Source organism: Pleurodeles waltl, chromosome 1_1, assembly GCF_031143425.1.
Source record: "Pleurodeles waltl isolate 20211129_DDA chromosome 1_1, aPleWal1.hap1.20221129, whole genome shotgun sequence".
In the NCBI taxonomy this organism is placed as follows: Eukaryota; Metazoa; Chordata; class Amphibia; order Caudata; family Salamandridae; genus Pleurodeles; species Pleurodeles waltl.
Window position 1 is genome coordinate 860,478,252 of NC_090436.1, and position 16,949 is coordinate 860,495,200.

At 45.4% G+C, this 16,949-nt stretch overlaps 1 protein-coding gene across 7 annotated transcripts in view; it reads left to right on the forward strand.

Annotated features, from left to right (window-relative positions):
- The window catches only part of AGTPBP1 (ATP/GTP binding carboxypeptidase 1), an 863,873-nt gene that overhangs the window by 346,091 nt on the left and 500,833 nt on the right, over positions 1–16,949 (forward strand). For all 7 annotated transcript variants that reach the window (XM_069229549.1, XM_069229567.1, XM_069229576.1 and 4 more), the window contains one exon: positions 9,966–10,097. In XM_069229549.1, the coding sequence (XP_069085650.1) occupies positions 9,966–10,097 (132 nt within the window). The remainder of the gene's footprint in view (positions 1–9,965; positions 10,098–16,949) is intronic.

Genomic DNA, 16,949 nt, shown 5'->3' on the forward strand with positions numbered 1-16,949 from the left:
GAATATCACTCTTCCTGCTTTTTACCCTCCTCCTCACCCGTCTAAAGAAGAAGAGAGACTCCATAGGTTGGACCCTAACAGGGCCCTGAGTTTTTATCTCGAAAGAACTAAAGACTTTCGTTTGGATGAGCAACTGTTTGTTGGATATGCTGGTCAACAAAAGGGCAGAGCTGTACAGAAAAGGACACTCTCCAGGTGGGTCATCTTGTGTATAAAGATCTGTTACTCTTTGGCAAAAAAGGTCCCTCCTGAAGGTATCAGGGCCCACTCTACTAGGGCTAAATCCGCATCCTCGGCTTTGGCGAGGGGAGTTCCATTGATGGATATATGTAAAGCGGCAACTTGGGCGTCCCTCCATACTTTCGTGAAACATTACTGTTTAGACTCTGAGATGAGGAGGGACGGTCACTTTGCTCGCTCGGTATTGCAAGATTTCTTAGTGTAATCAGGTGGGCACCCACCACCGAGTGCGGTACTGCTTGGGACTCTATTCATGAGGTGAGGAATCCACAGGTAGTTGTATCCATCAGAAGAACAAGTTACTTACCTTCGGTAACGCTTTTTCTGGTGGATACACTGACTACCTGTGGATTCCTCACAGTCCCTCCCGCCTCCCCGTTGCCTGCCTGGTTACACTCTTATCTTGCAGTATTTAGATTTATATTTATTGTTATATTTTTATATTTATATATATGAAAGCGCATATATATGTATATTTATATATGTATATAGTGATATTTCTCTATTTATTTTGTATATTTATGTATTCCAGCTCTCAATAAGAATGGATTGTTTAAATGATCAAGGTTTTTGTGTGTGTATATCTTTCTATATTATTTATCAGTTTTCATGGTCGGTTTACTCCTATTTGCTTTAAAGGCACGAAAAAAGTGAGGTGAAACTGACGTTAGTATGCCGACGGGGACCTCTTATTGGCACGTTGACGTCAGACGGAGTCACGCGGAGCCGTGCCATTATGACGTCCTCGTTGACGTAGACAGCTAGGAAGAAGACTTTCCGTTGGATGCTGGCGCAAGGATCGAATTCATGAGGTGAGGAATCCACAGGTAGTTGTATCCATCAGAAAGTGTTTTTACTTGTAAATCACAACGCTACACAGTTGTTAGCACAGAACAGAAGCTGGATTAATAGTTAATATCAAGTGCAGGTACAGAGGACAAATGACTAATGCACAATGTGTTTGACATCAGCAGAATCAATTGTGTTTTGAATTAAGATTCTGGAGAAGTCACTAGTTTCAGTGATAAGACAATGAATAACTATCACAGAGCAACAAGGTAAGCCTAATGGAGCACAATGATCAACCCCGAGGTAAGTCTCCAATTTCACACAGTAGCAAAATAAATTCTGCTGGACAAATTCTAACTGTGCGCAGATTAGCTAAAATTATAAATTGAGGATGCACAACAATGCTGCTTCTGTTAGACTGGAACCTGAGGGACCTAAAGGGATGATTAATTAAATGCTTAGAGAATCTGAGGCAACAACCAAAGGTGGAGGTCCTTGTTTAGTTTGTTTGGAAGGAGGATACCCAGTTACATTCTATTCAAGATAGCTTATGCTACCTCCTTACACACTCACTGCAGTACCAATATGTATTGACCGCTTCCTAAGATTTGATGGACTCCCAACAGACTTCAAGCTGAGAAAAACTATATGCTTCAGTTAATATAAGATTTACACAGCTGCCCACTATTCTGTAACACTTTTCACCATTGCTGCTGACAGGCTTAACACTGAGACGCAATGCTTCCACATGAAGACAAGAGATAATATTTAGGTATGCCTATCACCACTCCTCGCAAAGAGAGGCTTTAAAAGTTCAAAGAAAATGCTTCAATGCTGTGGTGCACCTGTAAACCCTGTTAGTCAGGCTTAAAGGTCCATCACCTTTTGCTCTAAGCCATATGGCAGTGCTTTTCTATATGTCATAAAAAATAAATAAGAGAACCAGTCACTTGACATTCTGTTAGTTGACTTTACTCATTTCAGTGTATCCACCAGAAAAAGCGTTACCGAAGGTAAGTAACTTGTTCGTATGGGAAAAACTTGTGAAGGACCATTTTATCCAAGGTATTTTGGACTTTTCATGTTTCTAACAAAATCTGAGCAACCCCGGGTTTGGCATGGTACAAATTCAGAACTGTTTTTCTGACTCCACATCTCAGTGTCCATCTTTATTTCCGCCACAAACTATTATTTTTTAATTGGTCTCTCTAAGCAATAGGCAGATGCTAGGCCAAGAGTACCTTGTTGTTGTAGGATGTGATGTAGAGTAGCGTAGGTAGATGGACAAAGTAACACTAGCGGCAAGGAGCTTGTTTGTTAGTGCAGTACTGGAAGTGCAGAAGATCATGACTTGTTTTTGATGGACCAATATTCAATAGCTCTTTGAACCACATTACTGGTTCATGCTGACACTCCATGATGTTTGGCACGAGTGTAGCTAGCAGCAAGTCACAAGGTGATCAGGGCCTTGGGAGTGGGGTACATCGAATGGTTGAGGAGGAGGAGGTTGAGGAGGAGGATGGGGCTTACAGTTTATATGTACAGCACTCAAAACAGTGTTGAAATTGTGGCAACAGAAATTTCTGTAACAGGCAACGTAATAATAACATGAGAAATATTTGCTTAATATACCTAAAATACCCAATCATTTTTGGTCACATTCACCTTGAGGGGTACCTTAGCAATATTAATAGATGACAGTTGTATTGTTACCCAAGTATTTAAACTTTTATCAGAACTTGTGAATCTACTCCTTTTACATCTGTCTCCCATGATGCCATTCGAAGATCCATGCAGTTTGGCCCATATGCCACCAGTCCTGATTATTTGGTTGTGATGTGGCTATTACCATGACAATGGTGCCTAACATACTAATGCACTGTGACAAGTGCCTAATGTGTCAGTCTGGAAATTGACATGGCAAGGAAGAATACATCTATTGCCATAGCTGATTATTAAATCTAATATATATATATATATATATATATATATATATATATATATATATATATATATTTCCTCCACACTTTCATCAAAAAGGGCCACACGCTACCTATGTACTTTCTCCTCCTTTGCTTTTTTTGAGCACCCAAAATGGGCAATCTCCTTGCCCTAGCTTAGAGGGCTGTTATCCTGTAAATGTGTACTGCATTCTTATGGATACTTCTTACCACAGCTTCCTTACCTTTGGGATATCTGCCAGGTGCAATACTGGATTCTGAGAATTTTTCCGGAATACTTCTGCACACCGATAGGTGATGCTGGCGACATACCCTCCGACTCCATACTTTACCACAAGTGATGGAGCGGAGCCCCATATTAGTATCATCCCCGTGGCACCTGTCTTCTGGCACAGAACCCTAACTCTGCTCCCAATTTTGTTGGTCTTTTTATGACTCCAAACAAATTTCCACAGAGTTCTAGGTAATGAGGTCCCTACCAAAAACTACAGGACTCAAGCTGTAATGAGGTTGCAATAAGCAGATATCTCACAGTGTGTGGCTTTAGTGCTGGGCCCCTACCTCAAGACTAAGTCATGTGCCCAATGCAGCCTAATATACCCGGAGGCAATTTGAGACCAGTAGCAAAACTGTGATCATAGAGAATAAGTAGCAGTGTCAGTCTTCATACATCTTCCACACCAAGTCCTGTTCCTGGTCAAGCGGCAGTTCCACCAACTGCTCCACTTCTGGCACAAACTCTTTTGGTAAGTCAAAATCAAAAAAGAAGCAGGACTCAACCCCATCCCACCACTTTAGTTCCATAGAGAAGGGTGTCCAGATTTAAGTTGCTGTCCTTCAAGGTAAGTGGCCACAGACTTGATGCCTCAGCTAGTACTGAAAAAACAATTGTCCAATGGGACTTGTTTTAGAAGGTAACTGTTATATATGAATCACCAGTCAACTAATTTAGTTTAACTTTCATACGTCACTTCATGAGAAAATCGACACATAGTCGTAATCAATACAACCGGCAAGGAGCTTGTTTGTTAGTGCAGTACTGGAAGTGAAGAAGATCATGACTTGTTTTTGATGGACCAATATTCAATAGCTCTTTGAACCACATTACTGGTTCGTGCTGACACTCCATGATGTTTGGCACAAGTGTAGGTAGCAGCAAGTCACAAGGTGATCAGGGCCATAATGTAAATCGTTTTTAGCTTCCTGCGGTGCTCCTTTGGGCCCCACAGAACCCTAGAAGCCTGAAGTCAAGTTACCTCTGACAGGCCCTTCTGCTATGGGATCTGTTACCTGGCCCATCCCGACTCAAGTATAGGCTAAGAGTGATGGCAGTAATCCCTGCCCATCTTAGAAACTTGTACCTTGATGACTGGCTGCTTAAAGTGGGTTTGCGGCAGTTAGTGGTAGATCCTCTCCTGATGACAGTGTTTCACCATAAATGAGCCAAAGCCCCACCTAATTCCCTTACAGAGACTTTCATTCATTGGGGTGAACCTGGATGTGGTGAGGTTCAAGGCTTTGCGTCCAATGCAATGAGTTTCCCTTCCCCATCCAGAGCTGATAGGTGTGAAGGTGTATCGCAACTGTGTTGGGGAGAGGGCTCCATCGGTAGGAGTTGGCGGTCAGAAGCCACTGGTCTGCACCCTAAGGTGGAACAGAGTGTATTTAATCAATGGCTTCAACAGTGGCTCCAAGATCAGACTGGTTTCTGTAGCCCCACCTCTGATACAGACTCCATCAGCACCACTAAGCCACCCAGTGCTGACATCAAACACTTACCAACGCTCAAATGATGTCAAGCTACGAGATCACGTAAGTGCAGAAGAATGTTATGCTGCCTGATTCTAGCACTTGCCTCTACCGTGACACAACTATCAGTAAAGGCTCCATTCCCCTTTTGGCTCTATTCCCTTTTTGGCTCTAACTCTGATCATGTGCTAGAACAGAGAGAGTACCCAGAATACTAATGATGATTATGAGAGGGATGGATTACTTCCCATTTGTTATACTGGTGATGCCAGTGGATGATTCGACCCTTGAAATACAGCTTGACTGCCCACATGGGCCACCAACTAAAGAAAGTGCTTCACGACTCCCCACATGGGCCTCCAGCTGAGAAAAGTGCTTTACCCACACTGGTGGTTCAGCTTCAGTGAGGTACTAGATTTGCAGCTAACCTCCATTGTGACTAAGTCAAATGTTGAGAATGCCAGAGAATCGAAGACCCATTCATTAATGCCTTCACAGATGCCTTGATGGCTATCTGGGTGAAATTGAGTTCTTGTTTGCCTGTTAGGCAGCAAGTAGCTAGGAGATACAGGCCTCTACCTGGTGATCCCGATTTCCTCATCAAGTACCCTACTCCTGAAAGTAAAACTGTACAGGCTTCGACCAGTAAGGTTAATCGTACCTCATTCCCGATCAAGCCCTGGATAGGGAACACAAAAGGATTGATGCTTTTGGCAAGCAAATATTTTCTTGATGACTGGCTGCTTAAAGTGGGTTTGCGGCAGTTAGTGGTAGATCCTCTCCTGATGACAGTGTTTCACCATAAATGAGCCAAAGCCCCACCTAATTCCCTTACAGAGACTTTCATTCATTGGGGTGAACCTGGATGTGGTGAGGTTCAAGGCTTTGCGTCCACTGCAATGAGTTTCCCTTCCCCATCCAGAGCTGATAGGTGTGAAGGTGCATCGCAACTGTGTTGGGGAGAGGGCTCCATCGGTAGGAGTTGGCGGTCAGAAGCCACTGGTCTGCACCCTAAGGTGGAACAGAGTGTATTTAATCAATGGCTTCAACAGTGGCTCCAAGATCAGACTGGTTTCTGTAGCCCCACCTCTGATACAGACTCCATCAGCACCACTAAGCCACCCAGTGCTGACATCAAACACTTACCAACGCTCAACTGATGTCAAGCTACGAGATCACGTAAGTGCAGAAGGATGTTATGCTGCCTGATTCTAGCACTTGCCTCTACCGTGACACAACTATCAGTAAAGGCTCCATTCCCCTTTTGGCTCTATTCCCTTTTTGGCTCTAACTCTGATCATGTGCTAGAACAGAGAGAGTACCCAGAATACTAATGATGATTATGAGAGGGATGGATTACTTCCCATTTGTTATACTGGTGATGCCAGTGGATGATTCGACCCTTGAAATACAGCTTGACTGCCCACATGGGCCACCAACTAAAGAAAGTGCTTCACGACTCCCCACATGGGCCTCCAGCTGAGAAAAGTGCTTTACCCACACTGGTGGTTCAGCTTCAGTGAGGTACTAGATTTGCAGCTAACCTCCATTGTGACTAAGTCAAATGTTGAGAATGCCAGAGAATCGAAGACCCATTCATTAATGCCTTCACAGATGCCTTGATGGCTATCTGGGTGAAATCGAGTTCTTGTTTGCCTGTTAGGCAGCAAGTAGCTAGGAGATACAGGCCTCTACCTGGTGATCCCGATTTCCTCATCAAGTACCCTACTCCTGAAAGTAAAACTGTACAGGCTTCGACCAGTAAGGTTAATCGTACCTCATTCCTGATCAAGCCCTGGATAGGGAACACAAAAGGATTGATGCTTTTGGCAAGCAAATGTTTTCTTCTGCCGTTTTGGCACTGTAGTCCATAATTGTAGTCTTTCTCGTAGGGCATTAACATGGCTTATAGGAAAGGCTCTGTGTACTCTTGCTGGCGATTTTGGAAGACCTCAGTGCTCAGGCTTAGACACCATGAAATGCATGGACAGATCAGTTGGTACTTGTTTTATACCCACAGACATGTCTGGATAGAGTTGACAGAATTGTCTGGCAGTGTGCTGGCGTTGCTGACTGACATGCCCTTTGACAGGTCTTGATTCTTTGGAGAGAAGAAAAAGGGTCTAGTTTAAAGATAGTGGGCCACAACGCATTGATTAGTGCTTTCGACCCCTGACAAAAAATTCCCCCATCAGTTCTGAAAATTTAAGGGATACTCCAGTGTGTTAGCCCATACGCAGTGGTAGTCTTTATAGCCAAACTGCTACAAACTGCCCGTTCCTTTTGGGCCCGGAGACACAGCACCAGCAGTCTTCACACAGCGCAGCAGGGCACTAGTCCTCTCCCCGCTACAGCAGTCACCATGCCTCTTTAGTTTACCCTCAGTGGCTCATGCCTGACTGGTGGGAGGCAGGATTCAGATTTATTCCCTGATTGGTGATCCATCACGTCTGACAGATGGATCTTACACATTGTTCAAAGTAACTATACCTTATGTTTCAAGGCTTCCCCTCCCCGCTTTCTTCCTGCACTTTCCTCCTTCCCTAACCAGAGCTGGTAGGTATGCAGATGCATCGCAACTGTGTTGGGGAGAGGGTTCCAACAGTAGGAATTGGAGGTCAGAAGCCACTGATCTGCACCCGAGGTGGCAGAGAGTGTGTTTAATCAGTGGGGAGAGCCTTTGCTAGCTCTATTTGCCACCTTCACAAAACCTCAGTGTCCCCAATTTTCCACATTGGAGGTTCTGCAAGAGCACTTGTCAAGAGACACATTCTAACTGGAGTGGAACAAGGGGCTCCTGTATGCCTTTCTGCCACTACCTCTCCTGACTGAAGGTCTGAAGACCTGGTCCAAGCCATCCTAATTTCCCCAGTTTGAGTCAGCAGGGTGCGGCCCCTATTCTTGGGCAGGGGCATCTGTTCTCCGATCTGACTACCACTTCAGGAGGACCTTCTTCTCAGCAACAGGCATGGGCCTTCACCAGAACCCCCACAACTTAAACCTCCATGTGTGAGATAAAGCAGAAGCAGTTGACTACATTAGACATTCCGTCATGATGGATGGCATCCTCACTGCCAGATGCCCTTCCATAAAATCCACCTATGCTGGGCACCGGGACAAGTTCATAAGCTGGTGTGTTGCTCGGGGCAGAGAATTGTTACAAGTGAAGCTGTAAAACATTCTCTTATTTGTTCTGTCCTTAACCCAGCAAGGCCTTACAGTGGGCACTGTAAACGGATAATTTGTTGGCCATTTTGGACGTTCTACATTTGCCAGACAAACTGTCATGTTTAAATTACACGTTTTGATGCATTTTATTAAAGGTTTGACACCTTCTCCCTTCCAAACAATTTGTGATGCCCCATTTGGACCTTAACCTCGTAATGACATTTCTAGTGTGTATACCCTTCGAGCCAACGCATAGTTGCTCACTGCATCTCTTGACTCTGAAAACTGCCTTCCTAATTGCGATTGTCAGCTCCTTGAAGTGCAGCTGTCCTACTACCACCTTGCGTTACACCATGTTCTTCACATGCAAATTGGTACTGAGGACTCAGGTGGCCTTTTTGCCTAAGGTTGTTACTCCCTTTCACATTAAGCAGTTGATCACTCTGGTCTTCAGGCTGGATTTCAAAGGGGCTGTGACTTTTTATATTGACCGTACTGAACCTCTATGAGAGGAGGATCAGCTCTTCGTAGATTTTTCTTGAGTAAAGAAAGGAAAAGTAGTGCAGAAGAGGAATATGTCAATACTTCTCTACTTCAAGATCTCTTCTGCACTGGTCAAAAAATACCCCCCTTACAGTGTGAGAGCCCACATTCACCAGGGCCAAGGCCTCTTTGACTGCTTTTGTCTGCTTGAGTGCCTGTCCTCAATATCTGCAAGCCCGCTATGTGGGAGTTGGTTTAAACGATAACTAACCACTGCTGCTGTGCCAACCATGTCCGGTGGGAAGGACATTTCTCGCTCTCAGTTTTGCAGGGCATTTTAGTTTGCATCCTCTCTACAGATGTTCCATCTGTGGGAGCTGCTGCTTTGGTATCTATTCTAAATGTGACGTCACTGTGGTTAGAAGTATCTGTCATAAGAACAAGTTACTTACCTTTGGTAAAGCATTTTTGGTAGATGCTTTATCTAACCACAGTTGCTCACTGGTCACCATATCCCTGTCCTGTGGATATGTATTTTTTACATCTAAAAAATGGTCCTAAGTTGGAGATCAGCACACTCAATTTTTTTACGATCCACGTCTGAGGGCACCAGAAGGGAAAACACAGGAAACTGATGTCAACACTCAGTAGTAGTACTTATATGTTGTTCTTTCTACATCACCTCTGGTGGTGTGGAGTCATTACAGAGTTTGAGGGTTAGTCGAATGGTGAGGACTCTGCGGTTATATAGAGTATCCACCAGATTTTTTTTTATCAAAGGTATATAACTTGTTTTTGCGAGTCTCCTTCTATACTTTTGTCTTGTCACTCCCTTATTCCACTAGGTGGTAATTTGCATTTCCAAAAAGACCATTCTTTGCATATTTGCTAATCACAATTTTGTTATACATATTTCTGATTTGCTACTTGAGATTCACATTTTCAATAATGAATCAGTAAAGATTTGATTTGCTATGCTGTGTCATACGTTTTGCTATACACAAAAGCATTATGTGATTGATCATATGTTTGTGATGTATTACTGAAATGTGAAACTTTTGTACATCGGACCCATTTTAAAGAAAAATGTACATCTTAGTGCCATCTAAAATCTAAAAATTGATAAAGCTGAAAAGCATGTTATTTACTCTTTTTGTTCAAGAAGCCATGCTGAAGGTGAGTAATTAAAACACAAACATGTTGGTCCTTTTTTCGACTAACATGTCTTTTTTTTACATTCTTAATTATATCCTAGGTCTGTGGGGGGACCTCAGTGAAGAATGTCTGCATGATGATTCCCTTCCAGACAATCTGCATGCTGCATGAAATGATACATTCTGTGCAGGAAATGTAAATAAGATTTGACTTTCATTTAAAAATATGCTTTGTAAAGAGTCTTAATACTCCATAGATGTTGATTCTAAATAGCCTGCAGTTAGCTTTGACAGTTTTGGCATATTCCTTTTGATAGAATTACCTCAGGAATAACCAGGACAGCCACTGCATATTTCGGTGTTATTTTATTGTGCAGTAGCAGTACATTTCTTATGGATCTATTTTTCCTTTTGATTGCAGACAAAAAGTTTCCCAGTAAATCCAGGATTAATGGAGTCTTAAATGTAACACTGAATTTGGTAAAGCAGAATTTGCAAAACCATAGGCTACTGCATCCTTGCCTTCAAGTTCTGCGAGCTTACTCTACAAGCTGTAAGTATTGCTTCTGCTGAGAGCAATGTCACAACCAAGGTGGTCAAACCCAGAAGTAGAGGAGGTGTTATGTATGTTTGTATGTTATATGGTATTTCTGTGGGGCAAACCTAGGTAAAAAAGCAATGGAGCACTGCACGTGGTCAAAGGCAAGCTTAACGTCAATGAGTAATAGGAAAGGAAAATTAGTTGTGAACAGTTAATGCATTGTGATGTAGCGCTCTCTAAAGAGGCGAGTCTTCAGCTGTTTCCTAAATTGGAGCAGTGTTGTGTAGGTTCTAATGGATACAAGGATGTTGTTCCAGATCATGGGTGCATAGATGGAAAAGTTGATGCAGCTGGTTTTCAACAAGGGTGGATGGGATGATGCGATCATATTTCTTTGGGCAAAGGATAAGACGTGCTGTGGTGTGCAAGATGCCCCTCAAGGGTGCAAGAGTCCAGTCTGTGAGGCCGTGGAGTAGGACATGTCCAGAATCCAATTGAGGCGGCATGCGTTGAGATTTGGGGTTTGAAGTAGCCAAAGTTCTCTTCCAGGGGATCCTCATCAATAGTCATAAACATTGAATATTCCCGCCCTCGTGCGGGGACCCCGGAGCATCCATAAAATACATACATATAAAAGTATGAAATATGCACGAAAAAAATATATATAGCATTTTTAGTAGACAAATTTTCATACTAAACTCATATATACGTGTGTATAACAGCAATGCAGACTATATTCATTAACAGGCTAAAATGCTTTATTTCTATGGATTTTTTATTTTTTTTAAACAGTCCTTTTCAAAATTACAATAAGAGAAAAAAACTTTCCAAAGCCCCATAGCTGGGCCCAGGGAAAGAAGCAGTAGCAACATCAGTGAAAAAAGAGAAAAAACTACATTGAAAACAATGGAGCATTATTAGCCAATAGGCTGCATGCAGGTTAACACAGGAGAACCATAAAATTCTGGCACCGTGCCTTTAAGACCCTGAGCACCTCCAGTATCCCACCATGCCTCAGGGGTGAAGGAGAGGTGACAGTTGGTTCACAGTTAGGTCAGTACTTTTTTACAGTGACAACTTGTCCAGCAGATTCAAAAGATAGTGTGTCCTGTACTTCTAGGAGACTTGCGTCCGGGGAGGAGGGTGGGTTGTTTATGACTTTGATGAGGATACCCCTGGAAGAGAACTAGGGTTTACAGGTAAGTAACTTATCCTTCTCTTCCAGGGGATCCTCATCAATAGTCATAAACATTTAATAGATTAGCAAGCCCATCCCTTAACTCTGCGGACTGTCTAATAGAAGTGCAGGAAGAGATATGTATTATACAAACAAATTTCTCAGAGATGCTTGCCCAACTTGGGCGTCTGCTCTGGCATCTGAGTCCAAACAGTAATGCCTAGTAAATGTATGTACAGACTTCCATGTAGCAGCCTTACAAATTTCGGAGATTGGAACATTATTAAGGAGGGCAGCCGTAGCCGCCTTTCCTCTTGTCGAATGAGCCTTAGGCCTAGCAAGTAGCTGTTTGTTAGCCAATTGATATGCAGTAACAATACATGAAACTATCCATCTAGATATGGTTTGTTTTGAGGCTGCCTCGCCTGTTCTCAAATGGCCGTAATTTACAAATAAGTGGTGAGATTGTCTAATTAGTTTGGTCTTATCCAAGTAAAACTTTAGCACTCTTTTCAAATCCAGGGAGTGCAAAGCTTTCTCCGCCGGAGTATCCGAATTGGGAAAAAAAGTTGGTAGTGAAATAGTCTGATTAATGTGAAATTCTGACACCACCTTCGGCAAGAATGATGGATGAGTTCGCAGAACCACTCTATTCTTGTGGAAGACTGTGTATGGTTCTTTGGAGGACAAAGCCTGAATTTCACTGACCCTCCTCGCGGAAGTAATGGCTACCAGAAAAGCCGTCTTCCACGTAAGGTGTTGCAAAGAGGCTTTGTTGATAGGTTCGAAAGGAGGGCCCATGAGTTTTGATAGTACTATGTTTAGCTCCCATGGAGGGGAGGGTTTTCGAATGGGTGGAAAAACTTTTTTCAAACCTTCTAAGAAATCCTTGACTACTGGCCTTGTTAAAAAAGGATTGCTGAGAAGGTGACTTACGATAGGCTGTAATGGCAGATAAATGTACCTTAATAGATGACACTTGCAGGCCCGATTTTGCCAAATGGAGTAGGTAAGACAGTATGACCTCCTCCTGAGCCAGTATAGGATTCTGACCCTGCTGACGACACCATATGTAGAACCTCTTCCACTTGAACGCGTAAGAGCGCCGCATGGAAGGTCATCTGGACTCCTTTAAGATGTTCATGCACTCCTGCGAGAGCCCTAGGTGCCCATACTGCAGGAATTCAGGAGCCATGCCGTCAAGCTCAGAGAGGGAAGGTTGGGGTGAAGTATCCTGCCTCCCAGCCTGCAAAGGAGATCCGGTCTGCACGGCAGCCTCCTGTGAGGCTGTTCTGATAGGTTGAGGAAATCTGTGTACCAGAACTGACGAGGCCATTGCAGAGCTATGAGAATCATTCTGGTGCTGGATCTGTAGAGTTTGTTTAACACCGCAGGTATGAGGGGAATCGGTGGTAAAGCGTAGAGAATTATCCCTGACCAGTCGATCAACAGGGCATTCCCTCGAGACCCCGGACGGTAAAACCTAGGCGCGGAGTCTGGGCATTTCTTGTTTTCCTCGTCTGCGAAGAGATCTAATTGAGGCCTACCCCATTGACCGAAGATGTCTTCGACGACCTCGTCGTGAAGAACCCAATCGTGGGCGTCCTCTAGAGTTCTGCTCAGGAAGTCCGCCTCCACGTTTTGTTGCCCTGGTAGGTGAACTGCTGTAAGAGACATTCCCCTCGCTAAGAGCCAATGCCAGAAGGCCTGAGACTCCCGAGATAGGGGCAGGGATCTCGTTCCTCCTTGTCTGTTCAGATAATACATTGTCGTTGTATTGTCCGTTTGCACTAGAAGAGATTTTCCCTGAATCGATGGAGTAAAAGACTTGAGAGCCCGATGAACTGCTCTGAGCTCCAGCAGGTTGATGTGGTACTGCCTTTCGTTGTCGGGTCACAGGCCCTGAGCTTGAAGGGAACCCAGATGAGCTCCCCATCCCTGAAGAGACGCATCCGTTACCAGAGTGTCGGACGGATTGGCTGGTGAAACAGAACTCCTACTGATAGGTGAGGTCTGTGCATCCACCATCGTAACGATTGTCGTGCTCCTATCGGAAGACGCATTCTGTCCTCCCAGCGGCCTGTGCTCTGGTTCCAGTTGTTTTTCAGCGCCTCTTGAAGAGGCCTCATATGTAGCCTGGCATTCGGGACAATGAAAATGCACGAGGCCATGGAGCCCAGTAGAGATGTCGCCTGACGGGCCGTAGGTGTGTCGGACCTCAGAAGGTCTTGACACTTTCTCTTTAGTGATAATAGTCGTTCCTCCGAAGGATACACTCTTTCGAGCTCTGTATTCAGTATTGCTCCCAGGTAGTGGAGTTTTTGCGTTGGGATGAGGGTGGACTTTTGATAGTTGACTTGTAGACCTAGAGATCTGAAAACACTGAGCACAATGTCCCGATGGCTTTTCGCCTGCTCCGGAGAGGAGACTTTCAGTAGCCAGTCGTCTAAGTACGGGTAAATGAATATTTTCTGCTTCCTTAGATGCGCCGCTACCGTTCCTATGCAGTTTGAGAAAACGCGAGGGGCAGATTTTAGGTCGAACGGAAGCACCTTGAACTGATAGTAGTGCTGGGAGGCTATCCGGAAGCGGAACTTCCGATGCTTGGGAATGATTGGGATATGAAAGTACGCGTCTTGCAGGTCTATGGAGCACATCCAGTCTCTTTGATGCAGCTGAGGGAAAATCTGGTGGAGAGCCAGCATCCTGAACTTTTGCTTTTTTATGTACTTGTTCAGTAGTCGTAAGTCCAGAATCGGTCTGAAAACTCCTTCTCGACCTTTTTTTGCTACCAGGAAGTAGCGGGAGTATACGCCTTTCCCTCTGTGCGCGACTGGGACTTTTTCTATTGCTTTTTTCTGTAAAAGGGTGTGAGCCTCTTTGCGTAATAGGCTCATGTGAGCCGGATTGCATTTGGTTGGTGGCAAGTGGGGAGGAGGTTATCGGAAAAGAAGAGAGTACCCATTCTCTACAATGTTCAGCACCCATTTGTCTTTTGTTATGCCACGCCACTCGTGAATGAACGCTGTGATACTTCCCCCCCCACCGGAGTGGTGCACGGTGCTAAGGGAAGCAAGTCCTCATTGCTTTGCAGGAGCTTTGGGTGTGGACTGCTGAGGTCTGCTTGACCCTCGGTCTCTCGTGGCCTTACGAGATTGGAAGAGTGGACGCTCTTGCCTCTGTTGTGGCCTCTGGGACCAATGAGGGGCTTAAACCCTCTGCTGAAAAAGGTGCCTGTCGTAAGGTCTATACCTTCGCCTGAAGTCCTTCCTTTTCTCCTGGCCCACTGCCCTCATGGTGTCCACTTCCGCATTCATACGCGCCATCTCCTCGTCTGTGTGGGTTCCAAAAAGCGAGTTGCCGTTGAACAGAAGGTTTAAGATACGCTGCTGCGCTTCCTGCTTCAATCCTGTAAGTCTCAGCCAGGAAGACCTCCTCGCACAAACCCCATGCACAGCTAAGTCTGCCCCATCGGCTGCTGCACTGATGACCTGATTGGAGACCAGACTCCCCTCCTGAAGGAGTTCCTGAAAATCCTGCCTGTCCTCCCTAGGCAGCTTCTCTGTGAACCTGCTCAGCGAGTCCCAGAGTGATTGGTCGTATCTGCCTAGGAGTGCGGAAGCGCTGGAGACCTTCATCATGGAAGCCGCCGTGCCACACATCTTCCTCCCCAGAGAGTCCAGATGCCTACTCTCCTTGTCCAGTGGAACAGTGGAGGATGATGCCACTGAGTGCGTCTTCCGGGCTGCGGCCAATATGACTGAGTCCGAGGGTGGATCAGTCCTGAGAAACAAAGGATCTTGCTCAGGTGCCTTATACTTCTTTAAGATCATAGCAGGAGCTGATCTGAGGGTGGCTGGGGCTGAAAAGGTGCCCATGGTTGGTTGTAAAAGACCAGGCACCAGCGGTAGCAATTTCTTTGAAACCGCTCTATGTTGCAGGGTTTCAAAGATCACGGATGAGGAGGTTGAAGGTTCCGGGACCTCTATATTCAGCTTCTGTGCTCCCCTGAGAAGCACCTCGTTAAAGGTTGTGATATCGTCCACCGGGGAGACTCTAGCTGGTGGAGAATCCGTTAGGGTCGGGGAGTACTCCCTTACTGAGGACCCTGACGATGACCAAGAAGGAGACCATCTGCGACGGCGTGACCTTGATCTAGATCTTCTCTGGGAGCGTGATCTGCTCCGAGATGTTGTAGCAGCGCGTCGAGGCCTAGTGGCCGACTGGCGAGATGCAGAACGAACCCGTCCTGTCCGCGCTGTTGGCGATGGTGTTCTCGGGAGAGGAGCCGAAGGTGAGTACATCCTCGAATATTGCGAGTCTGGGGAGGCCGTCGTTCTATTAAGGCTCCCCAACCACCTTGGCGACAAGTTGATGGGCGAGACATGCCCAAACGATGCGGCCCTCGACCGCCCAGATGAACCACTCCTTATGGAGACCACCGGAGATGTTGGAACGGTCTTATCCGTTGGTGGTAGCCGACGCTCTTCTCCTTGTAAGACAGGCAAAACCAGTGTCGACGTCGACAGTTGCAACGACGTCGAAGGGAGTGACGTGGGCTGCTCTGGTCTCAACGTTGAGCGCCTCGACGGTGAACGGCGATCTCTTGACCGCGACCTGCTTGGCGCCGTCGAGAGATGGGTCGTCCACGGCAGATGTCTTTGCACTCGCCGTTGAGGCGATTTCGACGTCTCCTTTCGTGCCCGTCAAGGGGTGCAAGGCCTTCGACGGCAAATGGGCACGCCGGTGCTGGCTCGACGTCGATCAGTGGGTTGCCGTCGACGGAGATCTGCCCCTGTGGTGGACATATTCCTTCGACGTCGTATCCTTCGACATCGGTCGGGTCGCCGTCGACGGCGATCTATGGCGATGTGACGGTGGCAGCGATGACGTAGACGGGGGAACAAACAGGTACCTTCCTACCTGCTGACGTCGATCTAGCCTGTCTCTCCTGAGAATGGCTTGTTGGCTGCCTGGGAAGCGAAGAGGACGATGTCTTCTGCCTCTCATGAAGACCATGAAGTCTGATCTTCACCCTGTCCTTCAGAGTCCTTTTTGACATGTTCTTGCAGTGTCTGCAAGTGTCAGGGCAGTGACTCTGAGGCAAACAAACAATGCAGAGAGTGTCTCCTAGAAGTACAGGACACACTATCTTTTGAATCTGCTGGACAAGTTGTCACCGTAAAAAAGTACTGACCTAACTGTGAACCAACTGTCACCTCTCCTTCACCCCTGAGGCATGGTGGGATACTGGAGGTGCTCAGGGTCTTAAAGGCACGGTGCCAGAATTTTATGGTTCTCCTGTGTTAACCTGCATGCAGCCTATTGGCTAATAATGCTCCATTGTTTTCAATGTAGTTTTTTTCTCTTTTTTCACTGATGTTGCTACTGCTTCTTTCCCTGGGCCCAGCTATGGGGCTTTGGAAAGTTTTTTCTCTTATTGTAATTTTGAAAAGGACTGTTTAAAAAAAAAAACTCCATAGAAATAAAGCATTTTAGCCTGTTAATGAATATAGTCTGCATTGCTGTTATACACACGTATATATGAGTTTAGTATGAACATTTGTCTACTAAAAATGCTATATATATTTTTTTCGTGCATATTTCATACTTTTATATGTGTGTATTTTATGGATGCTCCGGGGTCCCCGCACGAGGGCGGGAATATTCAATGTTTATGACTTTGA